Source organism: Pediculus humanus, genomic scaffold (genome assembly GCF_000006295.1).
Source record: "Pediculus humanus corporis 1103172107475 genomic scaffold, whole genome shotgun sequence".
Lineage (NCBI taxonomy): Eukaryota > Metazoa > Arthropoda > Insecta > Psocodea > Pediculidae > Pediculus > Pediculus humanus.
Window position 1 is genome coordinate 1,417,342 of NW_002987093.1, and position 20,307 is coordinate 1,437,648.

General features: G+C 32.9%; 1 protein-coding gene across 1 annotated transcript in view; it reads left to right on the top strand.

Annotated features, from left to right (window-relative positions):
- Window positions 1–20,307, top strand: part of Phum_PHUM129600 (tetraspanin-15, putative) — a gene marked incomplete at both ends in the record, with an annotated part of 28,006 nt that overhangs the window by 5,514 nt on the left and 2,185 nt on the right. The window contains 5 exons of the mRNA XM_002424419.1: window positions 17,867–17,987; window positions 18,975–19,048; window positions 19,150–19,323; window positions 19,425–19,553; window positions 19,843–19,897. Coding sequence (XP_002424464.1) covers window positions 17,867–17,987; window positions 18,975–19,048; window positions 19,150–19,323; window positions 19,425–19,553; window positions 19,843–19,897 — 553 coding nt within the window. The remainder of the gene's footprint in view (window positions 1–17,866; window positions 17,988–18,974; window positions 19,049–19,149; window positions 19,324–19,424; window positions 19,554–19,842; window positions 19,898–20,307) is intronic.

Sequence of the window (20,307 nt, forward strand, 5' to 3'; positions counted from 1 at the left end):
GTTCGTTCGTTCGTTTCCGGGATTGGAGGAGGAGGTGGGGGGGGAAAGACGTAAAACCAGTTTTCGGGAATATTTTCTAGAAATTTATATACGTATATAATTTCTTGTTTTCTTTCGAGAAAATTTACGATCGTCGTCTTCATCGTCGTGGCTGTAGAAAATTTTTTTTTTTTTTCGTTATCTTGAAAACCGAACCGGAAACGAGTACGATGACGTCACTTTCACTTAAATGTACCTGACTGATTTTTCACGTAAGGAATTAAATTTACGGGGAAATTTATTTTACAAAATTCGTTCGCGGGTTCATTCGTTTCATTTCCTGCGTGACGTACCTTAAAACTTTTATTCGTTCGTGATTTTAATGACGGTTGGCGACACGTTTATCTATTGCCACTTTTTGTTTTTTTTTCCACAAAAAAAAAAAATTGTTTTTGTATGCGGCGGTGGCAACGTCGCACGAGGAAGGTCAATTTTTCCAAGAGGAAGAAAAATTCTTTTTGGAAATTCGGAGATTTTCCATCGGGAAAGGAAATGAAAATTTAAATTTTTTCAAGCTTCATTTACCTTTGTTTAATTTGAATTATGGCAATGATGATAATGATGATGATGATGATGATGATAATTCGTTCGGTACGAGGATTCTGCAAAAAAAAAAAAATTTCGATGAATCACTCGGAGTTTGATTGATGTGTATAGCCGACATTAAAAATAATAACAAACCGCGAAATTATTTCGTGTGTCCAGCGGAGGGGAGAGAGAGGGAGTGAAGAGGCTTGAGGGGGGAAAGAACAATAGAAAGTAATGAAGCGGAAATAATTTGGAACAATTGAGGAGCGTTGGAGTCATCCACCCAGCCGCGTCGCAACAAAATGAAATCTCGACAAATGGAATTTTTCCGAAAATTTAAAAAAATAAGAAGATGATCGTGGAATAAGAAAACCAAAAATTTAATGACGTCATCGAAGCTGACGTAATAGCCTTTCTCACAAAAAAAAAAATTCGGATGGAACGTTGGAAATATTTGATGGGGGGGGGGGGAAACAGAAGCAATGTTTTGTTTATTTTTTTGTTTTTTGTTTTTATTTCATTTCCGGTTGGGTTGATTTGATTAGTGGAAATTTTTTTTTTAAAAAATAAATAAATAAACAATTGCTTTTTTTGGTGTTTTTAATTTAAAAAAAAAATTTTTTAATGAAATATAAAAGTGAAAAAACTTTTTCGAGGATTTTGAAAGTGTAAAAAAAAAAAGATTTTTTTTCAAGGTGAATTTTTTTTTTTTTCTACTTTTTTTTGTTAAATTTTCATTTTTATTAAATGAGTTTAATGTACCGTAAAAACAAAAAAAGAAGAAAAGAATTACGAGGGATTCGTTGCCCGTAGCAAAAAGAAAAAAAAAAGAAAAAAAGAAAAGAAAAGAAAAAAAACATTTTTTGCTATTAATGTAAAACTGCACGGAATCATTTAAAAAAAAAAAAAAATTGTTTACGTCACTATGACGTCACGTTGCCTTTTTTAAAACGGTCGGATTGAGTTCTCTCTCTCTCTCTCTCTCTCTCTCTCTCTAAAAAATGAAAGCAGAAGAAAATGTTTATTGAAGATATCGACGAAAAATGGAAAAATATACGTTGTTAAAAAATTTGGTCAAAAGTTAACCGTTGGAAAAATTGCATTTACGCGCATGCTCACACGTTCATTTCGCGCGAAAGTTTTGAAACTATGGACATGTAGAGAAAATTTTAGAATAATCCTCGTGAGAGGTTTTCCAGGTGACACCCAACCAACCCTTTACGCGAGGGAAAAAAAAAAAACGTTTGCAAGATTTTTTCTTTTTTTTTTTTTTTAATTATAACCTTCCCCCCCTCTCCCTCTCTGTTTATCTCTTTTAGGACCGAAACGGTTTTGTTTCTCTCTCTCTCTCTCTCTCTCTCTCTCTCTATTGGTCTGTCGCAAACACTTTTCCTGTCTGTCTTTCTTCTTTCGCATTAATTTTAATCGGATTTATTATGTGGACCCTTTCGACCGAACGTTATTGTTATCATTATCGCGAACGATAAAAAAAAAAAAAAAAACTTTTGCGTAATGGAAAATAAGGGTGGGTGGTGAATTCATCATCGGATAGAAGGGGGGGGGGAAAGAAGCAGAAGACGAAAAAAAAAAAAAAAAGTCATAACGAATATAAAAATTTATTAAAGATGGCGGCGATCATGTGTGTGTGTATATGCGTAGGAATTAATTACGGGTTTTGCGACCCTGGCAGATTTTTTTATTATTTTTCCACTCAAGGATTTTTTTTTGTTGTTTTTTTCTTTTTTTGGAAGCAGAAGATAAAAACGTAAACATTTTTTTTTATTTATTATCGATATATCCAGCATCGAAAGAAATAAATAAAAGGAGAAGAAAAACAAAAAAAAAGAAAAATTCGAATGGAATGAAATTTAAAAATGCGGGCATATTAATCAAGTATTTGTCGTTTTTGTCGTCGTGACGTCACGGTGGCTACACCATCGTTTTTCGTTTTCGTTGTTGTCTTTTCGAACTTCGATGCAGTGTAAAACCTGATAAAATGATTTAATTTTCCAGAATGAAAAAGTAAAGAAAAAAAAAGGAAAACAATTATCATCATCATCATCATCATCATCATCATCATCATTATTATTATTATTATTATTATTTTGTCGCGCGTTCGCATCGAACGGGAGGAAAATTAAAAACCACGACGTTACTGACATTTTTTCTTTTCCTTTTCATTTCACCTTTTTTCTCTTCTTCTTCTTCTTCCTCCACTTTTCATTACGCTTTTCTCTCTCTCCCTCTCTTTCTCATTCTCTCCCTCTCTTTTCCTCTCTCTCTTTCTCCGTTTTTTTTTTTTTCTTATTATAAAAACCTTATTTTATAGTTGGGCGTGCCCTGTTGTCGCCATTTTCAATTTCTGTTTTGTTTTTTTTTTTTTTTTTTTGTTCTTTTCCTTCTCTTTCTTTCTCTCTCTCTCTCTTTCTCTCTCTCTCTCTCTCATTCTCCATCTCCGTCTTTATCTTAAGAAAAGCAATAAAAGTAAAAAGTAAAAAAAATTTATTTTTTTTATTCGCGAGGTCGTTTCTTACTTAATTAATTTTTTTTTTTTTTGAAGGGATTTTCGAAAAAGGGAGAGATAGAGAGAGACAGAGAGAGAAAGAGAACTAGAAAGAGAGAGAAAGAAAGAGATAGATAGAGAGAGAGAGAGAGAGAGAGAGAATTCAAGGTGAGATCTTTTTTTCTCTCCATTTCGTCAAATTTTGTTGATTTTTTTTTTGTGTCTTTTCCCCCCGCTGTTGTCTTAGAACTTTTCGAAAACGTTCGAAAGTTTTTCTCGTTTTTTGTCTTGGAGTAATAAAAAAAAAATTGTTGATTTTTCCGTTCCTTTCTTTGTTTGTTCGTTTGTTTGTTTGTTTTTTTTTTTTTATCGATAAGTTAAAGCCCGGAGTCATTTTTTTTATTTTATTTTAAATTATCGAAGGAAACGAATAAAAAAATATTATTATTATTATTATTATTATTGTTGTTGTTTTTTTACGCGGGACGTTTTTTGTTTCGAATCATTTATATCCCTCTTTAGGGGATTTTCTATGAAAAAAAAACGTTCCAGAAAACAATTTTTTTTTTCGGGATTCGGGAATCGATTTGAAAGATGTAGGAAAATGAAAAGGAAAAGAAAGGAAGACCTTTCACGATTCCTTTCATTTCACGTTCGACGTTTTTTTTATTGACACGTTTCCGGTCGTTTGTTGTCGTGATGACCTCATATCAATTTCTTATCACTAAACCTCTTATCATTTCGACCGTTAGAGAGTACGTACGATGATAATCTCCTTCTTCGGTTTCGTGTTTCACACGTTTTTGTCTCGTGCAATACCTATTGACCGGGATAAAAAAGTCAAACTCGAGAGAGAGAGAGAGAGAGAGAGAGAGAGAAGGGGAGGGGAAAGGGGGGAAATCTTTAACGGATTTTTCAAAAGAGAAAAAAATGGGGGAAAGGGTCGTTCCAGAGCATATGGTCGCGTGAAAACAAATAGGATTGTAAGAAAAAAAGTTAAGACTATTATTATTATTATTATTATTATTATTATATACTTCTTATTTTATATCCGACATCATTTCATCGCCATTTTTTTTTCTTTTTCTTTCCCCCCCCCTTCCCCCTTTCAAATCTTCATCCAATTTCTTGTAGAAAAAGAAAAAAGAGAAAAAATTTCGTTTTTATTCCCTTTGCGGTTTTTTTTTTTTTTTTTTTTTTTTTTTTTTTTAAGAAAGAATTATTGATTCTGTTTCGCGTTTTCTCTCGTTTTCTGATTCCACGTCTTTTTTTTTTTTTTTTTTAATTTTTTTTTCCCCGTTGGTGTGTTTGTTGCGTTTTGCGGTTTTAACATCGTCATCATCATCATCATCATCATGATTTCAAAATGCTTTTTAAACTTTTTAATATTAACATGATTCAGGTATAAAAGGAAAAAGAGTGGGAGAAGGGGGAGAAAGAGAGGGGGAGGGAAGAGGGAGTGAGAGTATAAAAAAAAAAATTTTCTTTTTTTTCTCTTACCCAAAAGGAAAATCTCATTATGGCTTCTCTTTTCTTTCTTTTGTGTGTGTGTGTGTGTCAAAAGGTTTTTTTTTTATTTATTTTCATTTTTTTTTCCCCCTTATCTACGATTTCCATTTGTGTGTGCGTGCGTGCGTGCGTGTGCGTGTTTGATATCACGAAACGCACCTGAAACGAAAAAAAAATTTTTTTTTTTATTCTGTCGTTGCGACTTTTGACGTTGGAGAAAAAGAAAAAGAAGAAGAAGAAAAATCATCGATTTATCGATCGATTGATCGATCGTTGATATATACGGTATATTTTTTTGTTTGTTCGTTTGTTTGTTTGTTCGTTTGTTCGTTTGTTCCCCGTCCGGAAATTGAAAAAAAAAAAAAAAATGAAGAAGAAGAAATTAAATAAATTTTTATTATACATTGCTCGCGAGGAGTTATGATATGTTCGGTAGCGAGGGGGGTGAGAGGGTGGTGAGAGAGTTTTTTTGAGGGGGGAGTGTGGAAGGGAAGGAAGAGAATTAGGGGGAAAGAGGGGGGAAGGAAATAAATAAAAGGAAAAATGTTTTTCTCACGAAATATTTTTTTTTTTCTCTTATTTAACCTTCAAATTTTCTCAAACTCGATGAAAGAAGTAAGGGAGAGAGGGAGGGAGTGGGAAGAGGGGAGTGGGAAATTTTTTTTTGAAAAATTCGACTCTGTTTCCGGTTTTTTAAAATGCATATCCGTTTTTTTTCTTTTTTCCGGTTGAAAAATTTGATGAACGATTCGAGTGATTTTGATTCTTTCTCGTCATCCTTTTTTTTCCCCCTTTTTCTCTCTCTTCTGACGTAATGAATGATTTTCGGTCTTTTTACGGACGATTTAACCTTTTTCGAATTTTCTTTTTTTTTTTTTTTTTGCTTTAAATTGATTTTGATTTATTTGATCGATAGAGTGGGAGGTAGTGGGGTGGGTGAAGGCTGGGGAGTTAAGAGGGGGGAGATGAAAGGTTTGAATGAGACGTGGAATAAGAAAAAAAATTTTTTTTAAATTAAAAAGATGAAATATTCGACGAAATAATTTTAATTTTTTTTTTTGTGATCAATTTTCAAAGGAAATATTCGTAAAAATGGGGGGTAGTGTGACGCGTCTGTCAATTTTCTTTTTTTTTCTCTTATTATTATTATTTTAAAATGGTGGACGTTTAGTAAGAAAGAGAGAGAGAGAGAGAGAGAGAGAATAAAAGGAAAAAGGGAAAGGAAATGCATACAAAATTTATTCCTTTTACGCGCGTGTTTTGTGTGTGAAATTAAAATTTTGAATGTAGTCGCGAAAGACGTGAGGCGAGAATGATGACGACATTTCCGGAATCGTGTAAAAAGGTAAAAATTATTATCGTCAAAGGTTTTTTTTAAAAGGTTACTAAATGAAAAAGGAAAGAAAATGTAAATTGAAATCATTTTATTTACGTATTGAATTTTTTCGATGGGAAAGTGAAATTTCCGCACGATACGACTCCTGCAACGACGATTTTCCTTTGTCGCACTCTTACAAATTTGTTCCTTTTTCCTTTGACTGTTTTTACATTTTCGCGCGCTTCATCATTAGATTCAAAATTTTTTATTTATTTCCGGTTTTTTTTTTGTTGTTTGAAAAATGAATTCTTTGTTCAAAATAAAATTGAAAAAAAATTCTAGGTCGTTTCGGTCATTTTTTTTACGTGGCAGCAGAAATCGTTTTTTATTTTATCCTTCTTTCGGAAATCGCGTGCAAGAAAGAGAAAGAGAGAAAGAGTGTGTGTGTGACCACCGAAATCTCTAACCACCTGTGATGTCATTTAAACGAAAAAAAAAAAAAAAACGGAAAAGGAAAAGGAACGAACGGAATTGGCGTGGCTGAAGACTCTCGTCGTTATCATCATCATCATCATCATCATCATCATCGTCATACGTCACGTCGAATCGTGACGCGCGTATTATTCCTTATCCGGTAAGGTCGTGTCCATAGACCAAAATAAATGACATTCGTCTATTTGAAATCATCGATTCGTTTCCGGTTATTATAAGGCTAGGATTGGAATAACGAATGTGGGAAAATTTTTTTTTTTTCTAAAACGGAAGTGAATGATTTCGTTAACGGAAATCGTTTCGTTTAAAATCGAACGAACGAACGAACGAACGTTGAGTAGATCGTTGAAGCCGTAAAATTAAATTATTAATTAAGTTTCGGATTATTATTTTGTTAATTATGAAAAACGGAAAAGGAAGGAAGGAAGGATAGAATTGAAAACAAAATGGAGGACGAAACTTTTCCGGTTTAATTAAAAAAAAAAAAAAAAATGGGAGAGGTAGTTAAGGCGGGAAAAAAAAGAAATTATCTATTGCCACGACATATTTTTTAATGTGTTCGTGTGCGTGTCCGTTTGTTGATCGAATGATTTTTTTTTCCCTGGAATTTTCTAACGTTTCCCCTTTTCGGTACTTTTTTTTTGTAATATTTCGTGGGGGGGGGGAGAGCGAGAGATTCGAAAGTAAAAAAAATTTTAATTTAATGTTCGCCATTTTTATTTTGTAACGGCGAGATAAATTTGAAAACATGTTGAAGTCCAAAAAAAAAAAAAAAAAAAAAAAATTTCCCCCCTTTTTTTTTTTGTTCTGGAATTCGGAATAAAAATGACATTTTTCCCGTTTTTTTTTTCCTTTTTTTTTTTGGTTGGTAACCTGGAAAATTGCTTTTCCATCATTTTTTTTTTCCTTGTCGTGAAAAAATTTTTTCTTTTTTTTTTTAAATTTATTTGTAATTCCATGCGAAGGTTGATTCACGGACTGGAATTTACTTTAATTCGGTTCCCTTTTTTTTCCATTTCTCTCTCTCTCTCTCTCTATCTCTCTATCTCTCTCTATCTCTCTCTTTCTCTCTCTCTCGTTGTGTCTCTCTTCGGTTTCCAAAGACAAAGGAAAAAAAAATGAAAATTTTTTTCCTTTGAATTTTCAGATTTAAAATCTCCTTTCGTATTCTCCTCCCTCCCTTCCTTCCATCTCTCTCTTCACTTTTTTATTAGTCTCATATTTTGACCCCCTTCTTCCCCCTTTTTTTTTGTTTGTTCAGAAGAAATTCATTTCGCATTAATCTCCCCACCCGGTAACAGGAAGAGTGGGGGGAACTTTGCCGAACCCACTATCCAACTAAAACTTTTAGACGTGTTTCCTACGGGAGTACAACCTACCTTTCAGCCTCAACCCTCTCCTGAGTCAGAGTTCCGGGCAGAGAGAGAGAGAGAGAGATGTTTGGGGTCGCAAATTCCTTTGATCGTTCATCTGTCTTCCTTTCACATCTCTTTCACATCTTCATTTTCCCTGCTTGGATCAAGTACCCAGTTTCACCCCCTCGAACAAGGGCTGGTGCATCCCCAATGCCTCGAAAGGGTGCTAGACCACTTATCATCTTATTAAGGTACAGGTTTGTTCTTGCTTAGACGAGCTGAAATAGAACTCCCACCCCCAAAAGATTTGAATTCACGACTCCCAACTCAATGTGACTTTCGGGCCGATTTTCCTCCTCAACCATCATCTCAACCTGACCTGCCTCGAGCTCCCTCAAAACACCCAACTTAAAGCTCAATCCCTATCGAGGAATCCAATCTCAGAATCCCCTCTCCACCTTTAAAACATTCTGTATTCCCACCCTCCGAGATTACAGAAGGGCACCACCACCACCACCAACCCCGGCATGACACCCCCCTTCTATCCCCCCATCACCACCAACTTTCTTTTATCTTTCGCTGTAATTAAAAGGGAGTCGTATGAACGACGAGCAACCCTTTCGAAGATCTCGAGAAGAATTTTTTATTAAGTGGCACGCATATAAAAAAAAAAAAAAATTTTCTTTTCCGTTGTCGTTATTCATCGGATTGTTGTTTTAAGCACGTACGAAGAGAGAGAGAGAAAGATAGAGTGAGGGAGAGAGTGAGAGAAAGGGGGTAAGAGAGAGAAAGAGAGAGAATAAAAGAATAAGCTCAATTAAATTTCAACGATTTATAAAAAAAAAATGAGGCCGCATCGCCCGCAACCTTTTTTTCTTTTTTTTTTTTTCTGTACGTTTCGGTTTTTCGCATTCCATTTTTTTTTTTTTTTTTTTGTTCTCCATAATTTCTTTCTTTCCTTCCGTTTGTTGTCTCTGGAGAATTTTTTTTTTTTTTCGGGGTTTTAATACAACAGATAAAAAAAAGGAAAAAAATCAACCTTGTTACGTACGTACGTACACACGTTCGTTTTTCTTTTTCTTTTTCTTTGTCTTTTTTTTTTCCAACTCCTGAAGGGTTTTTTCTCTCTCTCTCTCTCTCCAGAAATTCCTTCTTTCCTTTTTTTTTATTTTAAATTCCGTTCCAAAAATTTTTATACCTGGAAAAAGAATGAAAAAATTGTTTTCTCCAAGGTAATGTAAAAAAGATAAAAATGAAAATTTTCATAAGTGTTGAATTTTATCTCTCTCTCTTTCTCTCTCTCTCTCTCTCTCTCTGAAAATTATTATTATTATTATTAAATCGTCTGGAGAAGTTTTAAACGTGAATTTATTTTATTATTATTATTATCATCATTATTTTGTTATTCTCATAACCTTCTAATGAATTTTTAAATAACAACTCTTTAAAAAATTTGAAATGAATTTTTTTTTTTCGTGTGTGGTTTGCTACGTCATCAACGGTCTCCTTTTTACTTTCTCCAGGTTTTTTTTTTTTTACAAATGGATTCCTAAAAAAGAGTCCCTGGATTTTCATTTCCCTTTTACTAATTACCACTATTATTATTATTATTATTATTATTTTTAATTGTTTTTTTTCTTTCGGTTGGTTTTTTTTTACTTGATCGATAAGTTACAGCACAATTTAGCCCTGTTCTCTCTCTCTCTCTCTTTCTTTCTCTCTCTTTTTCTCCAGTAATTAATCTTAAAAAATTTTATTATTATTATTTTTTTTTTTTTTTTGGATTTTTCACTGGAACGATCATCGGAATGGAAATGGAAAAAATTTGAAAAGGGGGGCGGTGGATGACGTCCTGGAATTTTTTTTCGTTTTGAATGCGAGTGGAAAGAAAAAAAAATTCTTCAGTCGATGATGGAGTAAAATAATAATAATAATAATTTCGGTTTGTCATCCGTGTTAAAAAAAGACATTTTCTCTCTCTCTCGTCACCTGTCACGATCGCGTGCGATTTTCTTTTTGTAATTTCAAAAAATTATTCGAGTTTGAAGCGTTTCCGCTCGTTTTGGATTTTTTCTCCGAAATTCTCCAGTCGTTTATTATTATTATTATTATTTTTCTTCTTTTTTCCACGTTAACTTGCTGAGACTAATTAACGTTTCGAGATTTTGAGAAAAAAACGGTTTTTTAGGACCTAATAATAATAATAATAATAATTAAATTGATAAGTTTGTACATGCGGGTTTACATTTACCTTACCGAGAACATCTTGGAGAAATTTAATTATTATTATTATTATTAAACGTTTAATTAATTCATTAACGTTACGAGTCTCTTCCTCTCTCTCTCTCTCTCTCTCTCTCTTCGTTTCTCTCTTTTTTTATTAATCATTTAACTGTACAAAAAAAAAAAAAGAAAAGAAAATTATTTTTCCAAAAGTTTCGTTGACGACGATGTGATTAATTTTTTTAATTAAAACGAATTATCATCATCATCATCATCATCATCATTATCATTATTATTAACACTGTTAGTATTATTATTATTATCGATAATTTTTGAATAATAATTAATATTTGATTGTTTTTTTTTATTGTGTTATTAATGAGTGTTAATTTTTATAATTATCGTTATTAATAATAATATTATTTGACGGTCGTTTGACGTCATCGCGTAATAGGTAAAACAAAAGGTGAATGGGTGTGGGGTCGGGTAGGTAGGGGGGAGGGAAGGGGAGAGGGAAAGGAGGGGAAATTTTTTTATTATATATAATCCGACTTTTCAAATGTATAATTAAAAAAAAAAAAAAAAAAAAAGTTTTCCGAGAGTTTTTCTCGTCCCTGAACTTTTTTTTATTTTCCTTTGATATTTTTTAAATGTATGTAAAAGGTTAACGACCACTTTAAAAATAAATGCCAAGCTTCCGTTTCCTTCCCCTTCACTCTATCCCCCCTCCTTCCCTCCCCTCTCCTCTCGCTCACTACCATCATCCCTTTTCGACGAGAAACGCCGATCGATTGCTTGTTCAATGTTGGCAACCCTTTTTTTTTTAAAATTTTTTTTTTATTTTTGCATCCTTTTCTCTCTCTCTCTCGCTTTTGCGACTTCCCTCTCATTCAAATTATATATATTTTCTAATGCCACGTGAAAAGGTTTTAATGTCACTAACGCATAAAACGCATGACACGGTCATCATCACCTGTGCAGCAGTCATTAAACGCGTCATTTTTCCTTTTTTTTTTTTTTTAAATCGAATGATGAGTTGTCGTTTGTCTGTCGCGTTTGTTCGTTTGTTTGTTTGTTTGTTTGTCGTGTAGCAAAATTAATTATTCGTCGTTTGTTTCTTTCCCTTTTAATCAAACTCATTAATCCATATCCATTACATGGTAATCGAAAGAAACAAAAAGTCTATTTCCACGTTTGAAAGAGAAAGAGAGAGAGACAGAAAGAGAGAAAGAGAGAGGGACAGAAAGAGAGAAAGAGAGAGGGACAGAAAGAGAGAAAGAGAGAGAGAGACAGAAAGAGAGAGAGAGAGACAGAAAGAGAGAGAGAGAGACAGAAAGAGAGAGAGAGAGAGACAGAAAGAGAGAGAGACAGAGTGGAAAAATTTTTTTTTTTTGTCTCCTCCGCTGTTCTCTCGTCGACGTCATGTAATAATAATAATAATAATAATAATAATTTGATTAGAAATTTTTTGGGAGAGAACAATGAGAAAACCGGAAACGATTATAAATTTATTAGTGAAACAAAAAAACAAAAAAAAATGGCAACTTCCTCGTTTAATTTATTAAAGAGTTTTTTTTTTTTTTTTGTTTAAATTTGTTGGGGGGAAGGTTTTCGAAAGAGGAGGCTCCGGGAAGGGGTGAAAAGGAAAAGGAGGGAGAGGAGAGGAGAGAAAAGGAGGGGGCGAGTAAAATTACAGAGTTTAATTTCACGTTACGATTAATGTTTTTTTTTTTTTATCTAATAAAATTTTATTTATTTTTTTTCGTAAAAAGCGGATTCGAAACGAACAAACTCGGGATCAAAGGCTTTATTCATTATCATTATTATTATTACGTCACTTCCGGTGGCGTGAGACGACGAGTACATTTCGGAAAACGAAAAAGTCGCCAAAAAAAAATTTTTTTTTTTTTTTATTCGTAAATGTTGATAATTTTTTTTTTTGTGTTCTTTCGTCACGAGAGAAAAAAAAATTTTTCTAATGCCACGTCTTTTTTTTTTTTTAAATTTAATGTCACGTTGTTTTTTTTTGTTTTTGCAATTAACGGTTCGGTGACGAAATGTCATTATTATTTTGACCGTTTATTTTTCATCGTACCTGTTTTTCTAGTTAACCGTTAAACGAAATTTTTTTAAAAGTCACGATAAAATTTCCGTAATTATTCACCAAAAAAAAAAAAAAAAAAAAAACGTGTAAGCAGAAGAATTTTTATTTTTTTTTAAACGTCGTCGTAAATTTATTTTATTTTCTATCTCTCTTTCTCTCTCTCACTCTCTTTCCGATTATTACGCGTAAACGGTATCATCATCATCATCATCATCATCATCATCATCGCGATACCGGAAACGTGGACAAAAAAAAAAAAACGGACACGCAGAAATTTGTCTTCCACGTCATCATTGCAAAACCTAATTTATATATTTTCGCACTCGCATATATATTTATACGCATTTCTTTTTTTTTCGACTTGACTTTAACCCCCTTCCCTCCTTTTCTCCTCCTTTCACTCCCCTTCGCCTCCTCTCCTCTTTCTCCGGGCTTTATTTTTTGTTATGTTGGTAAATGACTTCCTTTTTGGAATTTGTGAGATGTGATAATAAATTACTCTGGCCGTTAAGTCGGACGTTGCGACCTCGTTTTTTTTTTTTTGAGGGGGGAGGGGGTCCGAAATGAAATTCTTTAAAATATGTCATGCGTTCTGTGAGTGGGGATGGGGGGGAAGAAAAAAGAAGATGAAAATATTTTATTCGGGGTAAAGAGAGAGAGAGAGAGAGGACATTAATGGAAAGAGAAAGAATAAGAGAGAGAGAGAGAGAGAGAACAATAGTGGAAAGAGAAAGAGTGTAAAGAGAGAGAGAGAAAATAATAGTGGAAGAAGAAAGAGAGAGAGAGATAGAGACTGGATTTTAATATTCGATGACGTAGATGACGACAAAAAAAGTATGAAAATTATTCAAATAATAATAATAATAATAATAATAATAATAATAATAATAATAATAATAATAATAATAATAATAATAATAATAATAATAACGGAAAAGTAACGGAAATCGTTTGAATTTTTTTTCCCACGCGCACTCACTCACGCACACGCACACGCACAACGAATTAATGACGTTTTTTTTAAACGCGTAATTTAAATTCATTATCACCGAATTACTCATTTTATTTAAACGTTTTTTTTTTTTTTTTTGTTTTAAGGTCAATCGCCGCCGCCATTATGCGTTTGTCTGTGTGTTTGTTGTCGACAATGTTTTTTTTTTTTTTTTTTTTTTTTAACCTTGTGCATTGTTTTGTTTTTTCATCCCCTATTAATATTGGTGTCGTAAAACGTTGTTTGTTTGTTTGTTTGTTTTCCACTCTTTCTTTCACTAATCTGTTCTTGTAAAAAAAGCAAACGGAAAAAAAAAAGATGGCGGTACAGAATCGATGTTTCCCCGATGAAAGACGAGAGAGAGAGAGAGAGAAAGAGAGAGATTCGATACGTATTGTTGTTGTTGTTGTTGTTGTTGATGATGATGATGATGATGATAACATTTTTAATTTTTTCCTTCGATTAATTCGTTTTCACTTTCAAAACACTAATAATAATGATGATAATAATAATGATAATGATAATTCAGTTTTTTTTTTTTTTAATCGAAACGAAAAACTTTTTCTTTTTGTATAATTTTATTGACCGTGACAGGATAGTAGGATTATCATCATCATTATTATTATTATTATTATTATCATCATCATCATTATCATCAACGTTTTCTCATCATTAAATTCTCTCTGGTGTGAAAATTAAAAAAGAAAAAAAAGAAAAAAGTAATTTGTTACTTTTTTTTTTTTTTCTTACTCTTTCACGCGATCCATTTGTTTTTTTTTTTTTTCTTTTGTTTTCTTCTCATAGAGTAACAAAACACATGTGTACGAGTCGTTCCATTTCGTAACATTTTCTTTTTCGTCTGCTTTGTTTTCTCTCACTATCCCCTCTACCTTTCTCTTACTCCCTCTCTTCTTCCACTTTTTACTTTTTGACATTAACCGAATCTTGGTATTATACAACCGAATGGTTTTTCTTCTGCTTCTTCTTCTTCTTCTTGTTCCGGTTAATAATAATTTTTCCTCTTTTTCCGTCACCGCCTTCTTGCAAAAAAAAAATTTTCCCCGTATTTGTACGGTGGAATCGAATGAATCGAATAAGGATCCAAACAATCCATCGTCATTTTGATTGATTGATTTTATCGGTTGGAAAAGTTTTTCATTTTGTTTTTCCCGCCATTTATTTCATCTATCCTTTTCTTTTTCTTTTTCGTTTTCTCTTTCGATCGAGCCTCGATTGTTTTGTTTAAAAATTTTTTTCCTTTGTTTGTACGACCCAGAAAAATGGTTTGTTTATATTTTCGCAAACCTCCTACCTGTAACCCGGTTTTTCGAATTCATTTTTCTTATTTGATTTAACCTGTTTTTTTTTTTTTATTAAATATTTACCGCGTAATCGTTGTTATTATCATTATTATTACTATTATTATTATTATTTGGTTTTTCCTTTTATAAAAGTACTTGTACGGTTTCGGTCTTTTTAAAAAAAGTAAATCAAATTACAAAGTTTAATTTCTTTTTCTTTTTTCTTTTGAGAGAGAGAGAGAGAGAAAGAGGATTAAGGTCTTTTCCTTTCCTTTTCTTTCCTTGTTCCCTTTTGACCTTTTTTTTTCTTCATCCTCTTATATTTCTCTCTCTCTCTCTCTCTCTCTCTCTCTCTCTCTCTCCTTATTCTTCTTATTCGTTTCAAAGAGTCTTTTAAAAAAGTCGGTACAAATTGCATTCAACGCCATCTTTTATTAACGAGAAAAATTAATTTTTCGTTTTTTGTGTGTGTGTGTGTGTTGTCTTTTTTTGTAATCGTTTTTTTCGTCATGGAGTAAATAAACGCGAGGGGAGAGGTGGGGGTGGAAGGAAGAAAGGGGGGAATAAGAAGGTGAAAACGTAAAAATAATTTTAAAACGTGTAAGTAGTAAAAGTGCATTAAAAAAAAAAAAAAAAAAAAAAACGGTTCGATGCACACCGTTTGAGTTTAAATTCACCATTTCGAATTTTTTTGGTTTGTGTTTGTTGTTGTCGTTGTTGTGTTTGTTGTTGTTGTTGATTATTTTTAATCGAAAGAATTTTACTCGGCCGTTTTGACGGCGGCCATTTTGAATCAAAATATTTATAAATATTTCTTTTTATAATATTTCCCAAAAGGGACTCGATTCAATTTCTCTTTCGCTCTCTCTCTCTCTTTCTCTCTCTCTCTCTCTTTGTGCGTTGTTTTTTTTTGTTGTCTTTTCGAGTGTTAACGTCTTTTGACGTGTAAATAATTTATCTTTTTTTTCCCCGATGGACATTTCAATAAAGATGGAGTCGTGCGAAATCTCTCTCTCTTTCTCTCTTCCTCTCTTCCTCTCTTTCTCTCTCTCTCTTCCTCTCTTTCTCTCTTTCTTTCTTTCAAAAATGCGTTCGTTTTCGATTTTGACATTTCAATCGTTTTTTTATTTTCGTTTGTTTTGTTTGTTGTTGTTTGTTGTTTTTGTTGTTATGGTTTTTCCATTCGATGATCTCCCGTTCGAAAAATAAATTTTTTTTTTTTTATTTTAAATTTTATTCTCGAGGGGAGGGGGGAAGAGAGAGAAAAAAAATCGAAGGTGAGGAAGGCGGTGGTGGTGGTGGTGATGGGGGCGAGGGCGGTGGTCGTTGTGCAAAAAATTTATTTTTTTTTAATTGAGGAAAATAAAAGGGAAAAAGTCCGAAAAGGGGTAAAAGGTTGATTGATGAACCCTTTTTCCTTTTACTTCTCTCTCTCTCTCTCTCTCTCTCACTCTCTCTCTTTTTCACATTCATTAACTTTAACGTTTTTCTCTTTGTCTTTTTACTTAACCTTTTCTTCTTCATACCTTTCCGCCATTTTTGTTTTTTTTTTTTTTTAAATATATTTATCGTCGTTGGTTGTTTTTGACATTTTCGTAAATTATTGTTTGTTGTTTTCCGGTTTGTTTTATTTTTTTTTCTCCTCCAGTTTTCCAGTGCTCAAATTAATAATAATAATAAGGATGATAGCGACGATGACTATAATAATAATAATAAACCAAAAAAAAAAAAAAGTTTTTTCTTCCCCGTCATCTGTTGAATATTTTTTTTTTTTTTTTTTTTGTAAAAGGAAATAATAAGAAAAGGAAAAAAATAAAAGGAAAAAAAAAAAAAGATTTTAGTTAAAAGTCGTAAAATTTTTACGAAATTCACGAAGAAGATTTCATGTCTGTAGGGAAAAATAAAAATGAAAAGAAAAGAAAAACATAAAAAAAAAACTTAGCAGTTGATTATTGTTTTCTTTTTTAATAAAAACATACGAAAGAAAGAAAAAAAAAAAAAAAGGGGCATCAAACAAAAATTTTTTTTTTTAATAATCTAACGTAATGTAATAAACGGGGAAGGGGGGAGGGCAAAATCCCTATTTTATAATGAATGATGATCGTGGCAAAAGATTTTTTAAATTATTATATTATATTTTTAAATTATTTATTATATTATAATATATTTTTGATGATGATGATGGTGGTGATAATGATAATGACGATGACGATGACGATGATGATGATGATGATGATGATGATGATGGTGGTGATAATGATGATGACGATGACGATGACGATGACGATGGTGGTGATAATGATGATGACGATGACGATGACGATGATGATGACGATGATGATGACGATGATGATGATGATGATGATGATGATGATGATGATGATGATGATGACGATGATGATGACGATGATGATGATGATGATGATGATGATGATGATGATGATGATGATGATAATATTAACGCACTCAAGAGAAAATTTAGTAAAATTTTTATAGAGTAAACATCGAAACAAGAACAAAAACAATAATAAAAATAAAAGAAGGGGGGAGGAAGGAGAAATTTGAGGAAAATTTTCCTTGTTTAAAAAAAAAAAAAAATCGATACAAACGAACAAACGGACAAAGGAAAAATAATAAACGAATAAAAAATAGGACAAAAGTGGTAGGACAAAAATAAAAAATAAAAAATAAAATTGTTTGAAAGAAACATGTTGTTGTTTGTTGAATGCGTGCATGCGTGCGTGAGTGCGTGCGCGTGTTTAAATGCTGCAGAAAGAGGGAGAGAGAGATGGGGAGAGGGTGGGAGAGAGAGGTAGAAAAAAATTTATTTATTTTTATTTATAAATTCGATGAAAGGAAAAAAGAAAAAAAAATATTTTTTTATTATTTTTATCTTTTTTTTTTGTTTTGTTTTTTTTCTCTCTCTCTACTCAGGGTTGACAACTTTCAAAATACAAAAAAAAAAAAAAAAAAATTTCCAAGTGTTTATTACGACGTCATCATTTTAACTTTTTCCTTTTTTTTTTTTTTTGATTATCGATTCAATTTTATTTTATTTTTCCAAAGTTCGAAAAAAAAGAAAATAAAACTTTGATGAAAAGGTCGAAACCGGAAAAGGAAAAAAAGTGACAGCAAATTTAAAAAAAAAAAAAAAAAAAATGGCACGTTTTAACGTGGAAGAAGAAATGATGAAATTTATTAAAATAAATTTTTTTTTATACTTTTCCTCTCTTCGAAACTGTTTTTTTTTTTATTGTAATAAAATCAATTAGGGAGTCGTCAAAGTTATAAATTTTCACGTGTTGAACGTCTTCTGCTCTTTCCCTCTTACCGTTTCCTCCCCCCATGTTAGTTACACGTTCGCTTCCGGTTATGATGATGATAACAATAATAATAATTTTCCTTTCGGTTTTTTCGTTTTTTTGGTTTTTGTTTTTTGTTTTTTTTTTTTTCTCGTACGGGAACCGCCATTTTAATTATTATTATTATTATTTTTGTTTCAGTTATTGGGCCTTGGAATATTAGCAATTGGAATTTGGGCCTGGAGCGAAAAAGACACTTTTAACAATTTGAGTCGCCTTACGAACGTAGCATTAGATCCAGCATTTATATTGATATTAATAGGTAAGATGACAATGGCTACAACTACTAGGAATGGGAGAAATGAAAATTAAAACGTTTTAAAAGGAGGGGGAAAGGAGGGAGGGGAGAGAGAGAGAGAAATCAGAAAAGCTTTTTTAAGAAAGATGGGGATGAGGAGAAAACAAAGAGAGAGAGAGAGGGGGGGGGGGAGAAAAAAATGAGAATAAGAAATTTAAAATGGAGGAAAGAAAATAAAAAAGATGAAAGAAAATTTGGGGTGATTGGGGGGGGGGAAACTGGGGGGACATTATTGTTCTTTTTTTTCCTAAAAAAAAAAAAAGGCCTTTTGTTAAATTTCAATAGATTGAACAAAAAAAAAAAACCATAAAAGAAAAAAAAATGAAAGAAAGAAAGAAAGGAAGGAAGAAAAAGAAGGAAAAAAATCGGTGGTGGTTTTTTTTAATTTTATCCCAAAATGGTGGATGCGATGGCGAGTGGGGGGAGAGGGGAGAAGAAAGAAGAAGAGGGGGAAGAGAAAGAAGCGAGAAAAAAAAGGTTTTTTTTGGGGGGGGGGGAGGGAAAAGAAAATTGTTCTCTTACTCCTTTCTCCTTCCTCCCCTTTCTCTCTCTCTCTCTCCCCCTCCACGTCGTCGACATCGTGAAAAAGATGGCAGGAGGGAGGGGGAGGGAACGAGGGAAATTCGAAAAGGTCGAATGAGTCCGAGGAGTTGAAAACGGAAACGATGAATGAAAAAATTCATACCTTTTGGGAAAATTAAATTTTTTTCAAAAAAAAAAAAAAAGTGTAAAACCTTTTCTCTCTCTCTCACTCACTCTCGTTATTATCTAAATTCTTTCTTTCTTTTTTTATTTTGTTGAATAAATAAGCGGGGGGGGGTGGAACCGACCGAACGGCCGGTTTTATAGGTTTGCATAATCATTTCGTAAAAGGTTTTTTACTTTCAATATGGATGATGTGGGAATCCCTTTGGAAAACTCTTTCATTTTATTTTATTTTATTTTTTTCAGGTACGGTGACGTTTATAATTGGATTTGCGGGATGCGTGGGAGCACTTAGGGAAAATACTTGTTTGTTAGCCGCCGTAAGTGTCGTCACGTGATTAAAAAGTCGACGGTTGACGTCACGTAACGTCGTAACGTAACGCGGAACCTTTGTTCGTAACGTTTTTTTTTGTTTTTCCAGTACGCCATTTTTCTAGCGATATTACTCCTTTTGGAAATGACGGTAGGAGTTTTAGGTTTCATATTTAAAGATTCGATAAAAGCTCAAGCAACTCACGGCTTCCAAGTTTTCATAAAACATTACAGGGAAGATCCTGATCAGCAAAATTTAATAGACTGGATTCAGGAAGACTGGGTAAGGCGGCGTTGCCGGACTTAAAGGTTTTTGTAAATGTATGTAAAAAAAGGGAGAAGGTTGTTGTAATGTTGTCGTCTTGTTCTTTTGTTTTCTTACAGCTGCAATGTTGCGGTATCGAAGGACCCAAAGATTGGGATAGAAATAATTATTTTAATTGTTCTTCGAGAGAAGTCGGAAGCAGAGAAGCTTGCGGAGTACCGTTTTCTTGTTGCAAAAGAAAACCTAACGTGAGTCACGTGGAAATTTTTTTTTCCCCTTACATTCCTTAATACTACCCTGATTTTCCATTCCTTTTTACACCGTCGTAAAGAAGATTTGCCCAATGACGAAAATCGTACGAACAAATCGTGCAAATCGTTGAATACGATTAAAGGCATTACGTAAAACTACAAAGTTTTTTCTTCCTCCCCCCCCTCCCCCCTCGGCCTCCTTTTCCTTTGATGACGTCATTCACTCACACCCACGATAAAACCCACACGAATCCCCGAGGCTAATTTTTTCTTTTTTTTCTTTTAGGAAATAATTAAGAATAAGCAATGCGGTTACGATGTTAGAAAACCGGGTTACGTAAGTATCAACATCATCATCATCATTATTATTATTAGTATTATTATTACTACCACCACCACCGCGACCACCACTACTACTACTACTACTACTACTGCTACTACTCTTTTTTTTTGATAGGGTATTTCCCCGTATTATCCCTTTTCCTTCCTCCTTCGAGATATCGAACGATATCAATTCGATTAGAGTAATTAAGGAAATTAAAAAATGATCGGGAGGAGTCGAAAAATGAAAAAAGTACGAGGGGGGAGGGGGTGATGAAAATGCTAATTGTATCCGCGGATTCGAGTTCGAGAATTTTTTAAATTTCGATTATCGAATTAGAAAAGCGATTAGTCAGTTAAAAAAGTTTATAACATAATTAATGAATTATTAACGTGGTTTCTGCTGCTGTTGCTGCTGCTGCCGCTGCTG